Raw genomic sequence first — 16929 nt, 5'->3', positions numbered from 1 at the left:
TGGGCAGTGGTGTCGAAAGCCTTTAATCCCAGCACTTGGGAGGCAGAGGCAGGCGGATTTCTGAGTTCGATGCCAGCCTGGTCTACAGAGTGAGTTCCAGGATGACCAGGGCTACACAAAGAAACCCTGTCTCAAACAAACAAACAAACAAACAAACAAATATGAGTCAGTTTTAAGAACACTGGCTGCTTTACCAGAGGACCTGGGTTCAATTCTCAGCACTCAAATGACAGCTCACAATGAAGTGTTTATAAAAAGATAAAGAGATAAAGAGAGTTTGTTCTGTGGGTGTGTGGAGAGGTATGGGGAAGGGGATGTCTCAGCGGGCCCATGTAAAGGCATCTCTTCCCATGAGGGACCAGCCACACACCAGTATAGTATAGAATAGAGTTTATTGAGGGCATGGGGGTGGGGGGAGCCAGGAGGGTAGTAGAGGCAGAGAGAGAAGCAGAGGAGTAGAGGAGTAGAGAAGTAGAGGCCGGCCATGACCACGTGGAGAGAGAGGAAGGGGGGTGGGGAGGGGACAGAAAGGCAAGAGGGTAAGAGAGTAAGAGAGAGAGGGATTAAGAGAGTGAGGAGGGGGCAAGCAGCCCCTTTTATAGTGGACCAGGCCTACCTGGCTGTTGCTAGGAAACTGTGGGGAGGAGCCTACCTGGCTGTTGAGTTTAGACAGAATGCTAACACACAGGTGTCTGCAATCAAAGTGATCTGATGTCCTCACACAGACACATGCAGGCAAAACACCAGTGAACATAACAAAAGTCAATAAAGCATTAAAAAATAAATAAAGTAGCCAAGACAAGATCTTTTTACTCTCCATAGAACATAGGAACTAAGGTTTTGCAGGGTCAGGTGGACTTAGCTCACAACACAGATAAGACATGGATACTGGCTGTAGAACACTGGACCCCATGCAAGGCATCCAATCAGCAAGGAGTCAGGATAAGAGTACCTGCTGCTGTACCCTCAGAGAACTTCTGAGAGGTTAATAGATTCCTGTGCAAGCGAAGGGCTGGGCCCACCCTTGAGTCTGCACTGGGCTGATGGAGGGTGGGAGGTGAGTATGAAACCAGTTGCTGGTCTCTTAACCTTCAAAACCTTCCCCAGGACTTTTGCCCCCTCCCTCCCATCTGGTTCTATCACTGCCTTTCCTCTCCCTAGATGTCCATCCACCTTTTGGAAGACAACTCCGACGCCCACGTGCTGCTAATGAAAGGTGCTCCAGAGAGGATCTTGGATTTTTGCTCCAGTTTCCTGCTGAATGGGCGGGAGTACCCCATGGACGAGGAAATGAAGACAGACTTCCAGAATGCTTACTTAGAACTGGGAGGTCTGGGCGAGCGTGTACTGGGTGAGAAGCCGGGGAGAAGGCTTTGAAAGAACGCCATCGGAATGACTATGTGGGGTGAAGAGCTCAGGGTGTTGGGGTTGTGTCGGGGGACATGTTGGGTGACAGCTAAACCCTTTGTCTCTCTGCAGGGTTCTGCTTCTTGAACTTGTCGAGCGATTTCCCTAAGGGATTCCAATTTAATACCGATGAATTAAATTTTCCCATGGAAAATCTGTGTTTTGCGGGTCTCATATCTATGATTGACCCTCCTCGAACTGCTGTGCCTGATGCTGTGGGCAAGTGTCGCAGCGCAGGGATTAAGGTAAATTCCTGCCCTTATCACAAATGGGAAGAACCAGTAGAACGCTGAGTGGAGTAGGTGCCCAATACTCTTGATCTACTTGGTTGCCGCTTCCTTGAGCTTCTGTGCCTACTCTCCGTAGATGTCAAACAGGAAGTTTCTTCTGGATGCCTGTCTTGAATTGAGTGTTAAAATCATCAGGGAAGCTTGAAAGGTCAGTTGTCGCTGGGCAGTGGTGGCGCACGCCTTTAATCCCAGCACTTGGGAGGCAGAGGCAGGCGGATTTCTGAGTTCGAAGCCAGCCTGGTCTACAGAGTGAGTTCCAGGACAGCCAGGGCTACACAGAGAAACCCTGCCTCGAAAAAAAAAAAAGAAAGAAAGAAAAAGAAAAGTCAGTTGTCTAAACTATGCTCCAGACCTCAGGACGACTCTTAGGCATCAGTATCTCAAATGTTTCTGGAAAGTCTATGAGTATACACGTTTGAAACCACTGTCAAGCACAGTGCTTCAACCAATGTGTGAATGTCCTTTCTGTTTCTGTCTCTCTGTCCCTGTCTCTCTCCTCTCACCTCCTCTCTTCTCACTTCCCCTTTCCCTTCCCCTCCCCTCCTCTCCTCTCACCTCCCCTCCCTTTCCCCTCCCCTCCCCTCCTCTCCCTTTCTCTCCCCTCCCCCCCTCACCTCCTTTCCTCTCCCCTCCCCTCCTCTCCTCTCACCTCCCCTCCCTTTCCCCTCCCCTCCCCTCCTCTCCCTTTCTCTCTCCTCCCCCCTCACCTCCTTTCCTCTCCCCTCCCCTCCTCTCCTCTCTCCTCCCCTTCCTCCTCTTATCTTAATTCCATAGCTATAGGGTGCCTGGAGAACAAGCTTCTAAACCATGTTACTGCTGCCCTACCAACCATAGGAGTTAATGCTGGTCTGGGTTGTGGTACTACAAGGCTAAGGCAGGCACCTGGAGGCTGGAGCAGACAATAGTGAGGATGAGGTGTATGGAGCTGGACCTCTGCATGGGTCTGACCTGCAGTGCACAGCTGCAGTAACAGGTGTCAACCTCTGACCCCCACCCCGAAGGAAAACTAGAAACTAAGAGTGAAACTCCACTATAGAGCAGACCCAGGAGTCGGAGTCGTTGATGAGGTGGGCCTTGAACTTCACAGGAAGGCAGCACTGGAATTTTTCCAATTCCAAGATTTTGTGTATTTACATTTCTAGGTCAAAGACTTGTATTTTTAAATGTTTTTTTAAATGTTGAATGATTGTGTGTGTTTCTATAGATATGTAAGTGTGGGGACACACAGGCCACGATGCTCACATGTAGTTCAGAGAATAACCTTTGGAAATCAATTCTTTCTTTCCACCTTGTGGGCTTCAGGATTTGAACTCAGGTTGTCAGGCTTGTTCAGCAAGTGTTTTTACTGAGCCATCTCATTGGCCAAAGATTCATATCTTAACAAATTAGATATTGCCACTTTCTGCTCATACCTTATATTCTGGATCGCCTGCATCTAAGACTTAAGAAGAGCTGGCTAGCCGGGTGGTGGTGGCACACACCTTTAATCCTAGCACTTGGGAGGCAGAGGCAGGCGGATTTCTGAGTTCGAGGCTAGCCTGGTCTACAGAGTGAGTTCCAGGACAGCCAGGGCTACACAGAGAAACCCTATCTCGAAAAACCAAAAAAAGAAGAAGAAGAAGAAGAAGAAGAAGAAGAAGAAGAAGAAGAAGAAGAAGAAGAAGAAGAAGAAGAAGAAGAAGAAGAAGAAGGAAGGAGGAAGGAGGAAGGAGGAAGGAGGAAGGAGGAAGGAGGAAGGAGGAAGGAGGAAGGAGGAAGGAGGAAGGAGGAAGGAGGAAGGAGGAAGGAGGAAGGAGGAAGGAGGAAGGAGGAAGGAGGAAGGAGGGAGGAAGAAGAAGAAGAAGAAGAAGAAGAAGAAGACGAAGAAGAAGAAGAAGAAGACGAAGAAGAAGGAGGAGGAGGAGGAGGAGGAGGAGGAGGAGGAGGAGGAGGAGGAGGAGGAGGAGGAGGGCTGGCTCAAGCAGAGGAGCTGCAGTCACTGAGGCAGGGAGTAGGTGGTCGCAGTGGGAGCAGCTCTCCTGGTAGACCTGTGACTACTGGCAATTTGTCTGAGTTGCTCTGAACAACGCTTAGTTAAATGATGGTTCAACAGAGTGGAGACTAAAGAAGTGATATGGAAAATTACAAGGTATCAAATATTTAATCACCACCTTAGAAAGCCTCTGAGGCAGTGAGTTCTCTGTGGAGATGACATTGTTGCAGAACATCTCTGTACAAGAACCAATGTTGTTACCCAAAATGCTGGAAGCCACCATCCCTTATCGTGGAAGAAGGCAGTCGGTTCTCATGAGCTTAGCTTTTCTTTTTCTGTTGGATAAAAGGAAAACAACTCTGCCCCACCCCCAACTCTGGGTCTTTACATTGACTAACAGAATATATCTTTCCTAGGGCAAAATGCTTTTTGGCAACAGAAAAAGCATTATCTTTCAAATTGAAATTATAAATATACCTTATGTGGCTAAATATACCTATATTATCAATTTATCTCACCTGGGGATTTGTGGATCTCTTTGGCAAGAAGATCCACAGTGCACCAACAGGTACGGAGGCCCAAAGAAGAAACATGAATCAGGATGCCTACCAGATTAGGGCACCACGGCACGAGGCACAGACAGCTCATTATAGTCTGTGAGGACTCAGAGGGCTGGCCGAAAGCTAGGCCTCAGTGCTTTCTGAGCAGGCCTTGTTCTGAGCCTGTTTGTGGGTCTCCCTACAATATGTACATCCTGGATGCTTGCTAACCTGATGGGAAAGCTGGAAGACTCAGTTGAGGAATTGTGACTCATTGTCTCCCTGGAGGGAAGTATAAGACAGGTGAATAGCGTCATCTTTCAAAACATACAAAATGTAACTGACACATTGGAGCTTGTTCTGAAGCAGACCCTTCCAGAGTCAAGCCCCTTCCCCGCCCCAAGTGGTGGTGACACACAGCTGATGACTGTCACAGACTACAGAATAAAAGAAGTCATATAACTGTTGTGTGGCCACAAAGCCTTTTACAAGGGAACAACTGGAGGACTAAGCAGGTAGCCATATGCCTATGGCTTTGAAATAAATGTAATTTTAAAAAATTAAAAATACTTTCATCATGTTTATCACTAAGATTTCAGTAAAATGAGAATACTTGGCACATTATAAGCCTGGTTCCCTCAACAAACAAATCAAGCTTTGAAAGCTGTCCTAGGGACATAGCTTTCTTACTAACATTTGAAAATTTCAGATGGTTTGATCTGGGAGAAAAGGGTAGACGGGAACACAAGGATAGTTGGTAGCACTCTGTGAGAACATGAGAGGTGCATACAGGCAGTCCCAACACGTGGGAAAGCAAATCCCTCCAGAACTTAATGAATTCTAAAAGCAGCTGGAGAGCTTTTACCTGAAAAGGAGCCCTTTTCTTTTTTCTTTTCTTTTCTTTCTTTCTTTCTTTCTTTCTTTCTTTCTTTCTTCCTTCCTTCCTTTCTTTCTTTCTTCTTTTTTTAAGAACTACACTTCTGTTGTATGAGTGCATTTCTTACGCCAGTATCTGAGTGTTTTGTAGCACCGTGTCTAAGGAGCTCCTCACTCTTGGGCTAGTTAGTATTGTAGTTTTACTCCTCTGACTTGGCATGGAGGTGGAATGTCTGAAGCCACTAGACAACAGTTCACCAACTGTAATGGTCAAACATGGTGAGAGACTAGGAATGCATGAGGAAGACAAGCATGCCTTGTGAAGCAGGTCCTAGGCCAGCATTGGGAACTTTGCATTGTGTTGTAACCCAGAATCACCTCACTAAGGGCCCAGTCCTCTTATGGTTCCTCTCTAGATCCTCACTACCAGGCAGCCCTAGCCTGAGCTCCTGGTGATCCACTGTCCTGCAACGAGGCCGACCAATCAACATCAATGCGTCGGGGTACCAGCTCAGTGCAACTGCAGCTTAGTTAGCTCTTTGCTGTCTTCTTCCATCAAGTCAGTGGTGCTAGTGATGTGGAACGATGGGGTTTGTGAAGCCCTAGAGTTGAATTCTTTGAGAAACACCACTTCAGTACATATTTCCATACCTTGAAAGCAAATAGACCTCTTCTGGGCCTTTGTCCCTGAAAGCATGGAAAACTGTTGCCATCTTCAGATGTCTCAGTCATCGCTCCTATGAGAACTTGGAAAATTGTATGGATGCTTGGAGGACAGCTGGGAACCTTGAGAAAGGGCTCCAGGTAGCCATCTTCCCTTCAATCCTCATCCCTTAATTATTTGTGGGTGGCTTGTTAAATGTAGGACACTGTAGTGGGGCCAAGTGCAGCCCCCTCCCCTTTTCAACGCTCTCATTCCAGTGGGGAGGAGCTCACTACATGGACAAGTGCTAAGTGGTAACACGTGGGACGAACAGGATGCCAAGAAAGCTAAGAGCGCAAGGACATCATACTAGGGTAGGAAGAGGATACAAGAGCTTCCAGATTGAAAGTGCAGGATGAGGCAGGGCAAGGGACAGAGTAAGGCTGGCTGTGCACTGGGCCCCGATGAAGTTTAGTTAGGTGACATATTGTTCTAGGCATCCCTTAGTAATGTTTGGTATGTATGTCTGTGTTGTTGCTTAAAGTTGCAAGCAGCTTCTGGAACAAAGTGAATAGAATTCTGAATTTTGTAATATTTCCAAACGACTGGCTTCTTCCTGGGCAATCTAGAACCTAAGGCATCTGTGTGACATCAGCTGATATCCCTGCCTCCGAGGACTAAAGCCACAATAGCACAACCCTTGATGTGCATGGGTCATGCTTGGAACTGGTCTACTAAATGAGCTATTATTGGGGGAGGGGCATAAAGAGTCCAGAGCTTATGTAAAACGTTATCCTTTCCCTTCTTCCTCCCAATTCAGGTAATCATGGTGACAGGGGATCACCCCATCACAGCCAAAGCTATTGCTAAAAGCGTGGGCATCATTTCAGAGGGCAACGACACGGCAGAGGACATTGCTGCTCGGCTTAATATCCCTATCAGTCAAGTCAGTAACAAGTGAGTTCCCTAAAGAACTCAGATCCGACATTTGCACCTCCATCCTCAGCCTGTCCTGCCAAAAATCACTTTGTGAAGTTCCTGGGGTCTCCTGCAGCAAGAAGGATTGTGGGGTTTACACTCTACCAAGTAAAACATAACAGAAAAGTAACTAGGTAATTAGGTCACTGGGCTTCCAGAGTAAACAGGAAAAGATACGGAGCCAAAGGCAAGAGTGGTTGACAAAGAGGGCCAGGGCTGAAGTGAGTCAGTCTGAGGATGGTAAACACTGGGGGACAAGGAGAGTTGGGGAGGAAAAAACCAGAATTTAAGAGATTGGTGGAGAATACCGAAACCTGAAGTGAGTCCTCACCACTTTGATCTAGCCTTTGGAAACTCCTTCCCTCAGGTCTATTAAAGCCATTGTAGTGCACGGCTCAGAACTGAAAGACATGGACTCAAATCAGCTGGATAATATCCTCAAATCCTATAAGGAGATAGTGTTTGCTCGGACCTCTCCTCAGCAGAAGCTCATCATTGTGGAGGGGTGTCAGAGACTGGTAAGGGAGCCAAGGGGCCCTGGGGAGCCTGACAGAGTCCAGTCACAAAGGCAGCAGGGGACACATGGAGTGGGTAGGAAGATACTGGGGGAAATCCCATCTTGAACCTCGTCAATGGCTTTCAGGCTGAAAGCTCTCTAAAGGCTTAAGTAGCTCAGAGGAACAGCAGACAAGGCTGAGCACAGATAAACCAAACATGACTGCAAGATGCTAGAATCAAGTTGTCCTTTGGGACTGATCCTAAATCTAACACACATTTTTTTTTTTTCACTCTTGTCTGGACTTCACCAGGGAGCCATAGTAGCAGTGACTGGTGACGGGGTGAATGACTCCCCCGCGCTGAAGAAGGCTGACATCGGCATTGCCATGGGCATCACCGGCTCTGATGTCTCTAAGCAGGCGGCTGACATGATCCTTCTTGATGACAACTTTGCCTCCATTGTGACAGGCGTGGAGGAGGGTGAGGAGGCAGGGTACCTAATAGTTGGACTTGATCCTTTGAGTGGAGCTTAGTGTACATTACCTTCATTGCCTATGGTCACCATCCAACCTCCTAATCCTGTATGGACTTCAAGAAATCACAAAACAAAATTCCATCAGCTTGGGCTGGAGGAACATGGTTGGTAGACTACTTATCTAGGCATAAAGCCCTAGGCTTAAGTCCCAACACCACATGAAATACCTATTATCCCAGCACTCCAGCGATGGAGCAGGAAGATCATGAGTTGAAGGTCGGTCATTCTCGGCTACATTGCAATTTTGAGCCCCACCTTTGTAAGATGAGAGACCTTATATTTAAAAAAAAAAAAGATTTAGGTAATACTTAAGTGTTCTTTTTAAAGATGAAGTTGAAGTGTTGTCCAGATTTGCTAGAAAGACTGAGACTCTGGCATACATCATATCTTCTTTATGGTCTTTCTGGGATTCAAGTGTATTTACTTCAATACAGTTTTCAGAGGTAGCTACAGAAACCAAATGCTTCAGTCTTCAGCAGGGCCCCATAGAAACTTGTTTGTCTGAATGCTGTCATGTTTGTTGATGCTGTCATGCTAAAACCAATTGAAGATATCTGCAAATTAACTGCATGAACTTAATTACCCTCTTTCCAGAGAATTCCAAAGAGAATGCCTATTGAAACAGTACCCCATAAGGTCCCCCATAAGGCTCTCCATAAGGGCTCCCCAAATGGCTCCCCGCAAGGCTCCTCATAGGACTCCACACCTGGCTCCCTCATTTCTGTCTGAAGCTATCTTACTAAAACATACCAATCCATTCTATTGTAATCTGGTATGAACCTGACAGTTTGCTCATTATTTTAAATCTATTTAATTCAATAAATTTTTCTAAGCACCATCTGCAAGATGACTATCCCCAGTACAGAAGATAAAGACACAAATTCCTGCCCATGAACAATGTTCTTTGTAGTGGAGAGAGACAGACAATGAACAAGGCAGATGTCACAGTATGTTAAAGCAATAGGGAAAAAAAGCAGGGAGTTAAGGAAAGAAATGACAGCCTGTGGAAAAGTAGCCGAGGCTAGACTTAGCCATCTTGCAAGGCAGAAGTGGCACTCAGAGTGATAAGCAAGGTCACAAGTTAAGGCAGAAAAATCAGATTCAGACCCAAGCTTGGGTTCTTGCCACTCAGTCTTAATCTTGCAAAGACTTTAACACTGGTATTTTCAGACACCTCCAGGATTCACTCTGCCCAACTCTGCCTAATTTTCAGAGATCAGGTAACACTAGCCATGATGAACTCAAGAACAAAAAGTACCAAGTCTGCCCATGGCTAATAAATCATGGCTTTACTCTATAGGCACACAATTTGCAGACAAATCATGGACCCCCACTCCCACCTCCAAGGTCTGAGACTTCCCAGCATTTTCATGGACCATTCATTTCTAGCAATTTCTCTTCCCAGGGGTTAGTTTATCAGAGGTGTGTCCTCTGGTTGCTTCTCTTCTCCAGGCCGCCTCATCTTTGACAACCTAAAGAAGTCCATCGCATACACCCTGACCAGCAACATTCCTGAGATCACCCCCTTCCTGCTGTTCATCATCTTAAGCATACCCTTGCCTCTGGGTACCATAACCATTCTCTGCATTGACCTGGGCACTGACATGGTGAGCACCGAGTCTCACTCTGGGGATTCCTAAGATCGATCACGTGTAGGGAAAAGTCTGTCCTGTGTCGGGACAGCGCTAGAGTTTCTTCTGAACCCTGTGTACCTGTCATTGCCACCATCCATCCTCCAGGTCCCTGCTATCTCCTTGGCTTATGAGTCCCCTGAAAGTGACATCATGAAAAGGCTTCCACGGAACCCCAAAACAGACAATCTTGTGAACCACCGTCTTATTGGCATGGCCTATGGGCAGATCGGTGAGCCTGGGGAGGTGCAGGGGCGGCGGGGTGAGAGGGGTGGGGGTGGGGGTGTATGTGAGAGGGGCTGGGGCCATTTAGACACCTCTGTTTAGAAGTCAGGGGAACAGTTTTTCAACAACAAAAACTACGCTTGGCTCTGGGACCACAGAGAACTGTTGATCTCTGAGCTGCCCTTACAGATCAATAGTAAAGGGAAAAACCTACATACAATGATAGCATCCCTTTCCACATGTGAAACCAGAAGTAAAGAGATAGGTAACACACTACAGTAGCTCCGAAGCTCTCTTCTGACTGCTGTAGGCTCTTTTCTTGTACATATACCTGCCCCCTTGCCCTGACACAGACACGTGATTAAAATTAAAAATATGTTTCTAAAAAGAGTATATGATTCAAAGATGACCCTAGGTGGACCAAAGCAAGACCAAAATCCAGAGGACCAAACTCCAAATCCTACAGCTGTATGATTCTTGCCAGGGGGCTTAAATAGCTCTGCTCTGCAGGGTTAACACGGGTAGAAACCAATGTCAGGGTTTTGGAAGCAAGTCTCTCAGAGGTGGCAAGATCAGATCACCGATGACAAGAATCTTTGTCACTATGCAGATACACACTAACCAGCCCCACTACTGCTGTGATCTGCCTTTTGGGACCACTCTCTGAACAGACTCTCCACCCCGATGGCTCTGTCTCTCTCACCAGGGATGATACAGGCTCTGGCTGGATTTTTCACCTATTTTGTGATCCTTTCGGAGAATGGTTTTAAGCCTCTTGATCTTCTGGGTATCCGTCTATACTGGGATGATCCATCCCTAAATGACCTAGAAGACAGCTATGGGCAGCAGTGGGTGAGTAAAAAGGGGAGGATGTGAAGAGGGACTAACCAGATGGAGGGAGTCACCCAAGTGTGGGCATATACCATGGTGGGAGTAACACACATTCAAGGCCAACCTGGGCAACATAGTAAGTTCAAGGTTAGCCTAGGCTATACCCTATGAGACTTTTTATCCAAAAAAAAAAAAAAAAAAAAAAAAAGTGTGTTCAAATCTTAGTTGTTGAAAAAAAAATATCTTTTATACACTTGTGGCTTCCGCCAGTTGAACCTCGTGAGGCCATCAAAAGAAGTTCATGTTCCCATGTTCCAGTAGGCAGTGATATCCAGAGTTTTTACTGTTCACCACACCAACATCTCCCCAGCCCTCTACTCAAGCTCTTGTTAGGTTTACATTCTGCATGTCTTCCCTACAGTCAAGGTATGCCGTGAAACTGGTTTATACTAGACTAAATCGATTTTAAAATAATTTTACATGGCAAGAATTTCTCTTAGATACTGAAGACATATAACATGTTATAAAAATGGATTAATGACAGTTGTCTGGCATCTCCACCATGTTGGGGTCCCGGTCCAGGCTTCACTTTTCACAGTTTCATACAATGGCCTCTCGGGGCTCTTCTGTATGGACTACCTTGTCACATGCCTGGTCTCCGGGGCTCTCTGTAACCACACAAGAACATCCCATACTCCTTTTTCTATCCTCCATGACCTTAAAGCCAACATCAAGTGAATGTCAACTTGGAACAAGCCCTGTCCCCCTTGAATCTCATTTGTAGCAGCTTCTGTTACTGCTTTTTAGAGGTAACATCCTTTTTGCAGGGTGGATGCTTAGTTCCATGTGGGGTCTTACCCTGAGGGCATCCCTCCCTCTATCCCAATGTAGATCAGGTCTCTCCTTATGGCTTTCAGCACAAGCCTTGGAGGCCAACATTAAGCTTCCTAATATTCTTTTTCTCCTCAAGCCATACATTTTCTGTTTCTTTTTTTCCTACTTGCTTTTTTTTTTTTATTATTGGCTTACATAAGAGTGATTACTAATAATTACTAATTAAGTTAATATTAGGCTATCTTGAAATCTCCCCTGCTTAAGAAATTAGTCTGTTACTTTTAAACTCAGTTCTTAGGATGAGGGCAGAAAACAGCCACATTCTTTGCCAAAATATCACAAGAACGATCTGTGGCTAATAGTCTTCCCTTCTCAATCCCCTTGACCTGGGCCTCCACGATTCACATAGATTTTGACCTACTTCTGTCTTTTAAACTTCTTTTAGATTGGCCCAGTAAGTTTTGCCTACAGCATTCAACCATTTTGCTAGTCCAAAGTACCAAGGTTTTCCTTTTGCCTCCAAGAAAACCACATGGTCAGGTCTGCCACAGCAATATCTTACTCCTGGTACCAACTTCTGTTTTAGTTACATTTCTTTTTTCTTTTTCTTTTTCTTTCTTTCTTTCTTTCTTTCTTTCTTTCTTTCTTTCTTTCTTTCTTGTTTGTTTGTTTGTTTGTTTGTTTTTCGAGACAGGGTTTCTCTGTGTAGTCCTGGCTATCCTGGAACTCACTCTGTAGACCAGGCTGGCCTTGGACTCAGAAATCCGCCTGCTTCTGCCTCCCAAGGGCTGGGATTAAAGGCGTGCGCCACCACCTGGCTCCTTTTCTTTTACATTTATTTTATAAACGTTTTGCTTGCGTGGCCCATAGAGGTCAGAAGAGGTCATTGGATCTCCTGGAACTGGAGTTAAGCATGATTGTGAACCACCATATGAGTTCTGGGAACTGAACTTGGGTCCTCCACAAGAGCAACAACTGCTCTTAACCATTGAGCCATCTCTCCAGCCCCTCAGTCACCTTTCCATGGATGTGATAAAATAACCATGACCAAGAAAACTTAAAGTAAAAAAAAAAAATGTATTCTAGGCTTACAGTTTCAGAGTTAGAGTTCATAGTGGCATAACTGTGAACTCTCCACCCAGAAAGTGCACTACTTAGGGTTTTAAAGTACTAGTTCCTTATCTTTTCATTAATCCTACTTATGACAACCTATATTAGAAACTGCTCTAGGACCTTGGGATATGACAGTAAACCAAAGTGATTAAGTCATGAGCTTTTTCCCACGTAAGCCAAAAATGGCCTCTAAGTCATTATCCCTGCCTCTCGCTTCTGCCTCTCAAGGGCTGGGATTAAAGGTATGCTCCACCATACCCAGCCTATACTATAAGCCATGAGTCTTGTGAAGCTTACTCTAGTTATGGGAGGAGAGGAGTGGTGTGTGTGTGTGTGTGTGTGTGTGTGTGTGTGTAACACAGATCAGATTAACAGATGTTAAGTAAGCCCAAGGGAAACCAGAAAACACTGATATTGAGATACTGGAGTGAGATGGAAGGATAAACATGGAAGATAAATATGCCTGAAATTTAAATTACAGAAAAACTCTAGGTATGAGGAAGGATGTAAGGTAATACATAGCTACAGCTTAGCTATGTGAGCAAGCTGCCTATTTAGGGTGTGAAGGATAACAGAATTAGAGGGGATAAAAAAAACTGGGGAGCCATGGCAATGGGACAGTATTCATAAATATGAAATTTAAATCACACACACACACACACACACACACACACACACACACACACACACAAAATGAGACCAAGAGCAGGAGTAGAGTCACAGTGAGCCAGATGCTAAGGTCTCCAGGCAATGGCAGGGGTTAGCACAGACAGTGGTGCTGGCTGGGCTTGGCCTAGGTTCCATGTTTGGCTCAACAAGTTTTCGTCTATTTGTTTTGTTTGCTTGTTTGTCTGAGACAATGTTTTACTACGCAGAGCAGACTGGTTTTGATTATAGAGGTCCACCTGCCTCTGGGTACACCACCTCAACTTTAATTTCCTAATCATTGAAGGCTTTTTTCATTTTTATCCAAATACAACTTGAGGTACATCCCTAGTGGCTTTACAGTTAGTATCTTAATAGTGTGCAAACCTACCTACTAATTTCTTATTATCTATATTTAGAAACAGGTTGTTTTAGACATGAGGTCTTTCCTCCAGTTTTTACCCCCAGTCTAATTTAGATGCACCTCTTCTGTGTTCCTGCAGGACTCTTGGCTTCTCTGTTAGAAGTTATCTATTCTATTGGCATTGTTGGTATTGCTATGCCTCCTACCAGAATCTAAGTCCCTTACGTATACAATACAAAGAAAAGAATCAAGGGATGGATGAGGAAGTGCCTCCTGTCTACTGTTCTGCGGGGCTCTGAGCATGCTAGGCAAGCACTGTACAACTGAGCTGCAGCCTCGGGCTTCTGTCTCCCACTCTTCTCGGACATTCCTCCCCGCTGTTATTGCCCTCTGGTTCTCCCTTCCTTTCTGACTTATGACCTCTGGATTCTGCTGGCCTAAGTCCACCTTCTTTTAATCATATTCCTAATGTATTCAATACTTACTGAGGTGTGCTATGTAATATTTAATAGGCAAAGTATGGTGAAGGGATCCAAAGAACTTTCAGTCGGGTAGGGAAAAGACACAAACATTATAAGAAAGACAGCTATGCGCACAGTGCTAGAGGCATCCAGAAAACGCAAAGCTCAGATTCTGGACCCTGAAAGGCAAGAAAGACAAGAAACTCTTGGGTATATCTAAACTTCTTTCTGACCCAGATGTCACTTTTTTACTCATCCTACCCCCAGACATTCGAGCAGCGGAAGGTGGTGGAGTTCACGTGCCAAACGGCCTTCTTCATCAGCATTGTGATTGTGCAGTGGGCCGACCTCATCATCTGCAAGACTCGAAGAAATTCACTCTTCAAGCAGGGCATGAAGTGCGTGCCCACAAATAGCTACTAACCCTCCCCACGCCTGAACACACCCTTTCCTCGCCCTTTCTCCCTGTGTCTATTACACTCGTCACTCTTTCTTCCCAGAAATAAAGTCCTAATATTTGGACTCATTGAGGAGACAGTCCTGGCAGCTTTCCTGTCCTATGTTCCAGGCATGGATGTGTCCCTGCGAATGTACCCACTCAAGTGAGTAAAGGAAGGGATGATGGCCCCGGGAGGACATTTGGGAGGAAGTGGGAGAAAATATATGTTTGAAAAGGACAATCGCCAGGTCAGGACTGCCCAGATTAGTGGAGCTACCCGCAGTGATTTGCTAGGTTCTTTCATACTCAAATACACGGCCTTTATTTAGGGTGGCATCAGAGACTATGTCGGACGACCACAAGCTGCTGCGTTTGCAAATTCAGCAGACTTAGCAGTGTTTAATTGAGTGGAATTTTATGACGGCATCTGACGGAGCTGGGCAAGGATACATGTTTCTTGGTCCTAATATAATCATGGCAATAGTTTAATTTACCAGGTAGAGTGGCACATACCTGTAATCCTAGGAGACAGAAACAGAGGCATCAGGAATTCAAGGACATTCTTGGTGACATTGTACGTTTGAGGCCAACCCCGAGATAGAAACCATGTTTCAAAACAAAGAGCCAAATTTATAGGTAGCTTAACTAATTCTTTTGTTGATGTGTGTGTGTGTGTGTGTGTGTATGTTTCAATGTGAAAAAGTTTTACTATAGGAGATTTAATAATATATTAATCTGTTTTAATATATGAATGAACACACTAAAATCCTCAGTGTCTAGTTTCTTGTCTCATTCAAGTCTCAGCTTTTTATTAAGCCTTGCTTTAAGATTAATATGCGCTTATCAAATTTTCCCAAGCAAGGTGTCATGCTCACGGACCCAGGCTGGCTCTGCAGTTGCCGTGTGCAGTGCATGACCGTGAACTCCTCCCACCTCAGTGTCCCCAGTATCAGGATTATAGTTGTATAGTTGTGTGCCACCGTGCTCAGCTTTAGTTTGTAATCTTAAAATTTAAAGAGAGACTGAGGGTGTAGCTCAGTGACGGAGTGCTCGCCTAGCATGTACAAGGCCCCAGAAGAATCTGGTTCTATCCCCAGGTTGGAAAATATAAATCCAAAATTTACTAAGATGTCACCTGCACAGGCAACCTTTAGAATGATTTAGTGTGTGTTCTTTCTATTCATTTCCTATGTCTTCCCATGTTTTGCTTACCTGACTGTCCCCTCAGGTGTTATACACCACTCTTCATACAGTATAGGTGCTGAATTAATAGTTAATGATAGAACTAGCCTCCGACGTTGGCAGTTTGAAGCTCTGCTCTTTATATTTTGTGACTTTGAAGAATGATGTTACTAGTCTGAGCCTCCACCCTCAGCACACATCTGGCAGGGCTGGGGGGAGAGCACAGCGGCAGAGCACAGGCAGAACATGTGTGTAACCGGATAGACTTCCTGTATATGAATAAATGCTTAGGCCAATGGCTTTGGCTCTGTTCCCTGACTAGCTCATATCCTAATCACTCATTTATTTTATTCTAAGTCAGGCCATGTGGCTGGTTACCTGGTCCTCAGTTTCATATGACTGTCTTCTTCTGTGTCTGGGGGAATCTCCTGCACCTGATTATTATTCCATAATTCCTCTCTCCTCTCTCTCTCTCTCTCTCTCTCTCTCTCTCTCTCTCTCTCTCTCTCAAACTCCCACCTATTTCCTGCCTCAGCTCATTGGCCAAAGGCTTTTTAAATTGACAGGTGAGTGCTTTTACACAGTACACAGGAGATTCTCTCTACACATATGTGAGGCCCTGGGGTTGTACTCCAGCACTGGAAAAAAAAATTCAATCTGGCAGAGTGTTGAGAATTACACAAAGAACTTGGTTTTAAGCACGGGGCATATCTGGCTATGGGGATGTTTTACTAATAGTATCTATGCTTTTGTTGCTGAAGATGTCAATAACAATGGAAATGAAGCCACCGTACTCTGGAGGCATCTTGGACACAACACTTGGCACCTAGTATTATTTTGTGGGCCCATTCAGCTCTTTGTTCTGATTTCTCTGAACTCTTCAAGATAAGGGAGCATCACAAAACAATTTTTATTTCCCTGATAGCGTACACAGATCCAGTGTATACATAGAACTGTTGTTCAATGAGTGGAAGGTGTTTGTGTGTTAGTGTATCTTTGCAGTGTGTGGAGCAAATGACCCCTGATCAATGTCTGTACTGTTCATTTGGTTGCCACTCTCCATGTGTGACTACTGAGTTCTTGAATAGTATGACTAGTTAGCATAAAATGTATATTTGTAATTTTAGTTTTAACTCAAAGTTAAAAATCAAAGCAACAACCAGGCAGTTGGTGGTGCACACTTTTAATCCCAGCACTCAGGAGGCAAAGGCCAGGCAGATCTCTGAGTTTGAGGCCATCCTGGTCTACAGAGTGAGTTCTGGGACAGCCAGAGCTACACAGAGAAACTCTGTCCCAAAATAAAATAACATTAAATATGTCTATAAACACAACTTGAAAGCCTAGCAGTGGTGGCGCATGCCTTTAATTCCAGCATTTGAGAGGCAGAGGCAGGTGGATTTCTGAGTTCGAGGCCAGCCTGGTCTACAGACTGAGCTCCAGGACAGCCAGGGCTACACAGAGAAACC

General features: G+C 45.2%; 1 protein-coding gene across 1 annotated transcript in view; it reads left to right on the top strand.

Annotated features, from left to right (window-relative positions):
- LOC117721554 (sodium/potassium-transporting ATPase subunit alpha-4) overlaps positions 1-16929 on the top strand; it is a 37029-nt gene that overhangs the window by 17537 nt on the left and 2563 nt on the right. Inside the window, exons 12-21 of the mRNA XM_034520303.2 lie at positions 1162-1351; positions 1480-1652; positions 6548-6684; positions 7073-7223; positions 7515-7683; positions 9191-9345; positions 9478-9601; positions 10301-10446; positions 14110-14240; positions 14343-14444. Coding sequence (XP_034376194.1) covers positions 1162-1351; positions 1480-1652; positions 6548-6684; positions 7073-7223; positions 7515-7683; positions 9191-9345; positions 9478-9601; positions 10301-10446; positions 14110-14240; positions 14343-14444 — 1478 coding nt within the window. The remainder of the gene's footprint in view (positions 1-1161; positions 1352-1479; positions 1653-6547; positions 6685-7072; positions 7224-7514; positions 7684-9190; positions 9346-9477; positions 9602-10300; positions 10447-14109; positions 14241-14342; positions 14445-16929) is intronic.

The sequence above is a fragment of the Arvicanthis niloticus genome, chromosome 16 (genome assembly GCF_011762505.2).
Source record: "Arvicanthis niloticus isolate mArvNil1 chromosome 16, mArvNil1.pat.X, whole genome shotgun sequence".
NCBI classification, from domain to species: domain Eukaryota; kingdom Metazoa; phylum Chordata; class Mammalia; order Rodentia; family Muridae; genus Arvicanthis; species Arvicanthis niloticus.
The sequence above is the reverse complement of the archived record's forward strand: the minus strand, read 5'-3'. Positions and strand labels throughout refer to the sequence as shown.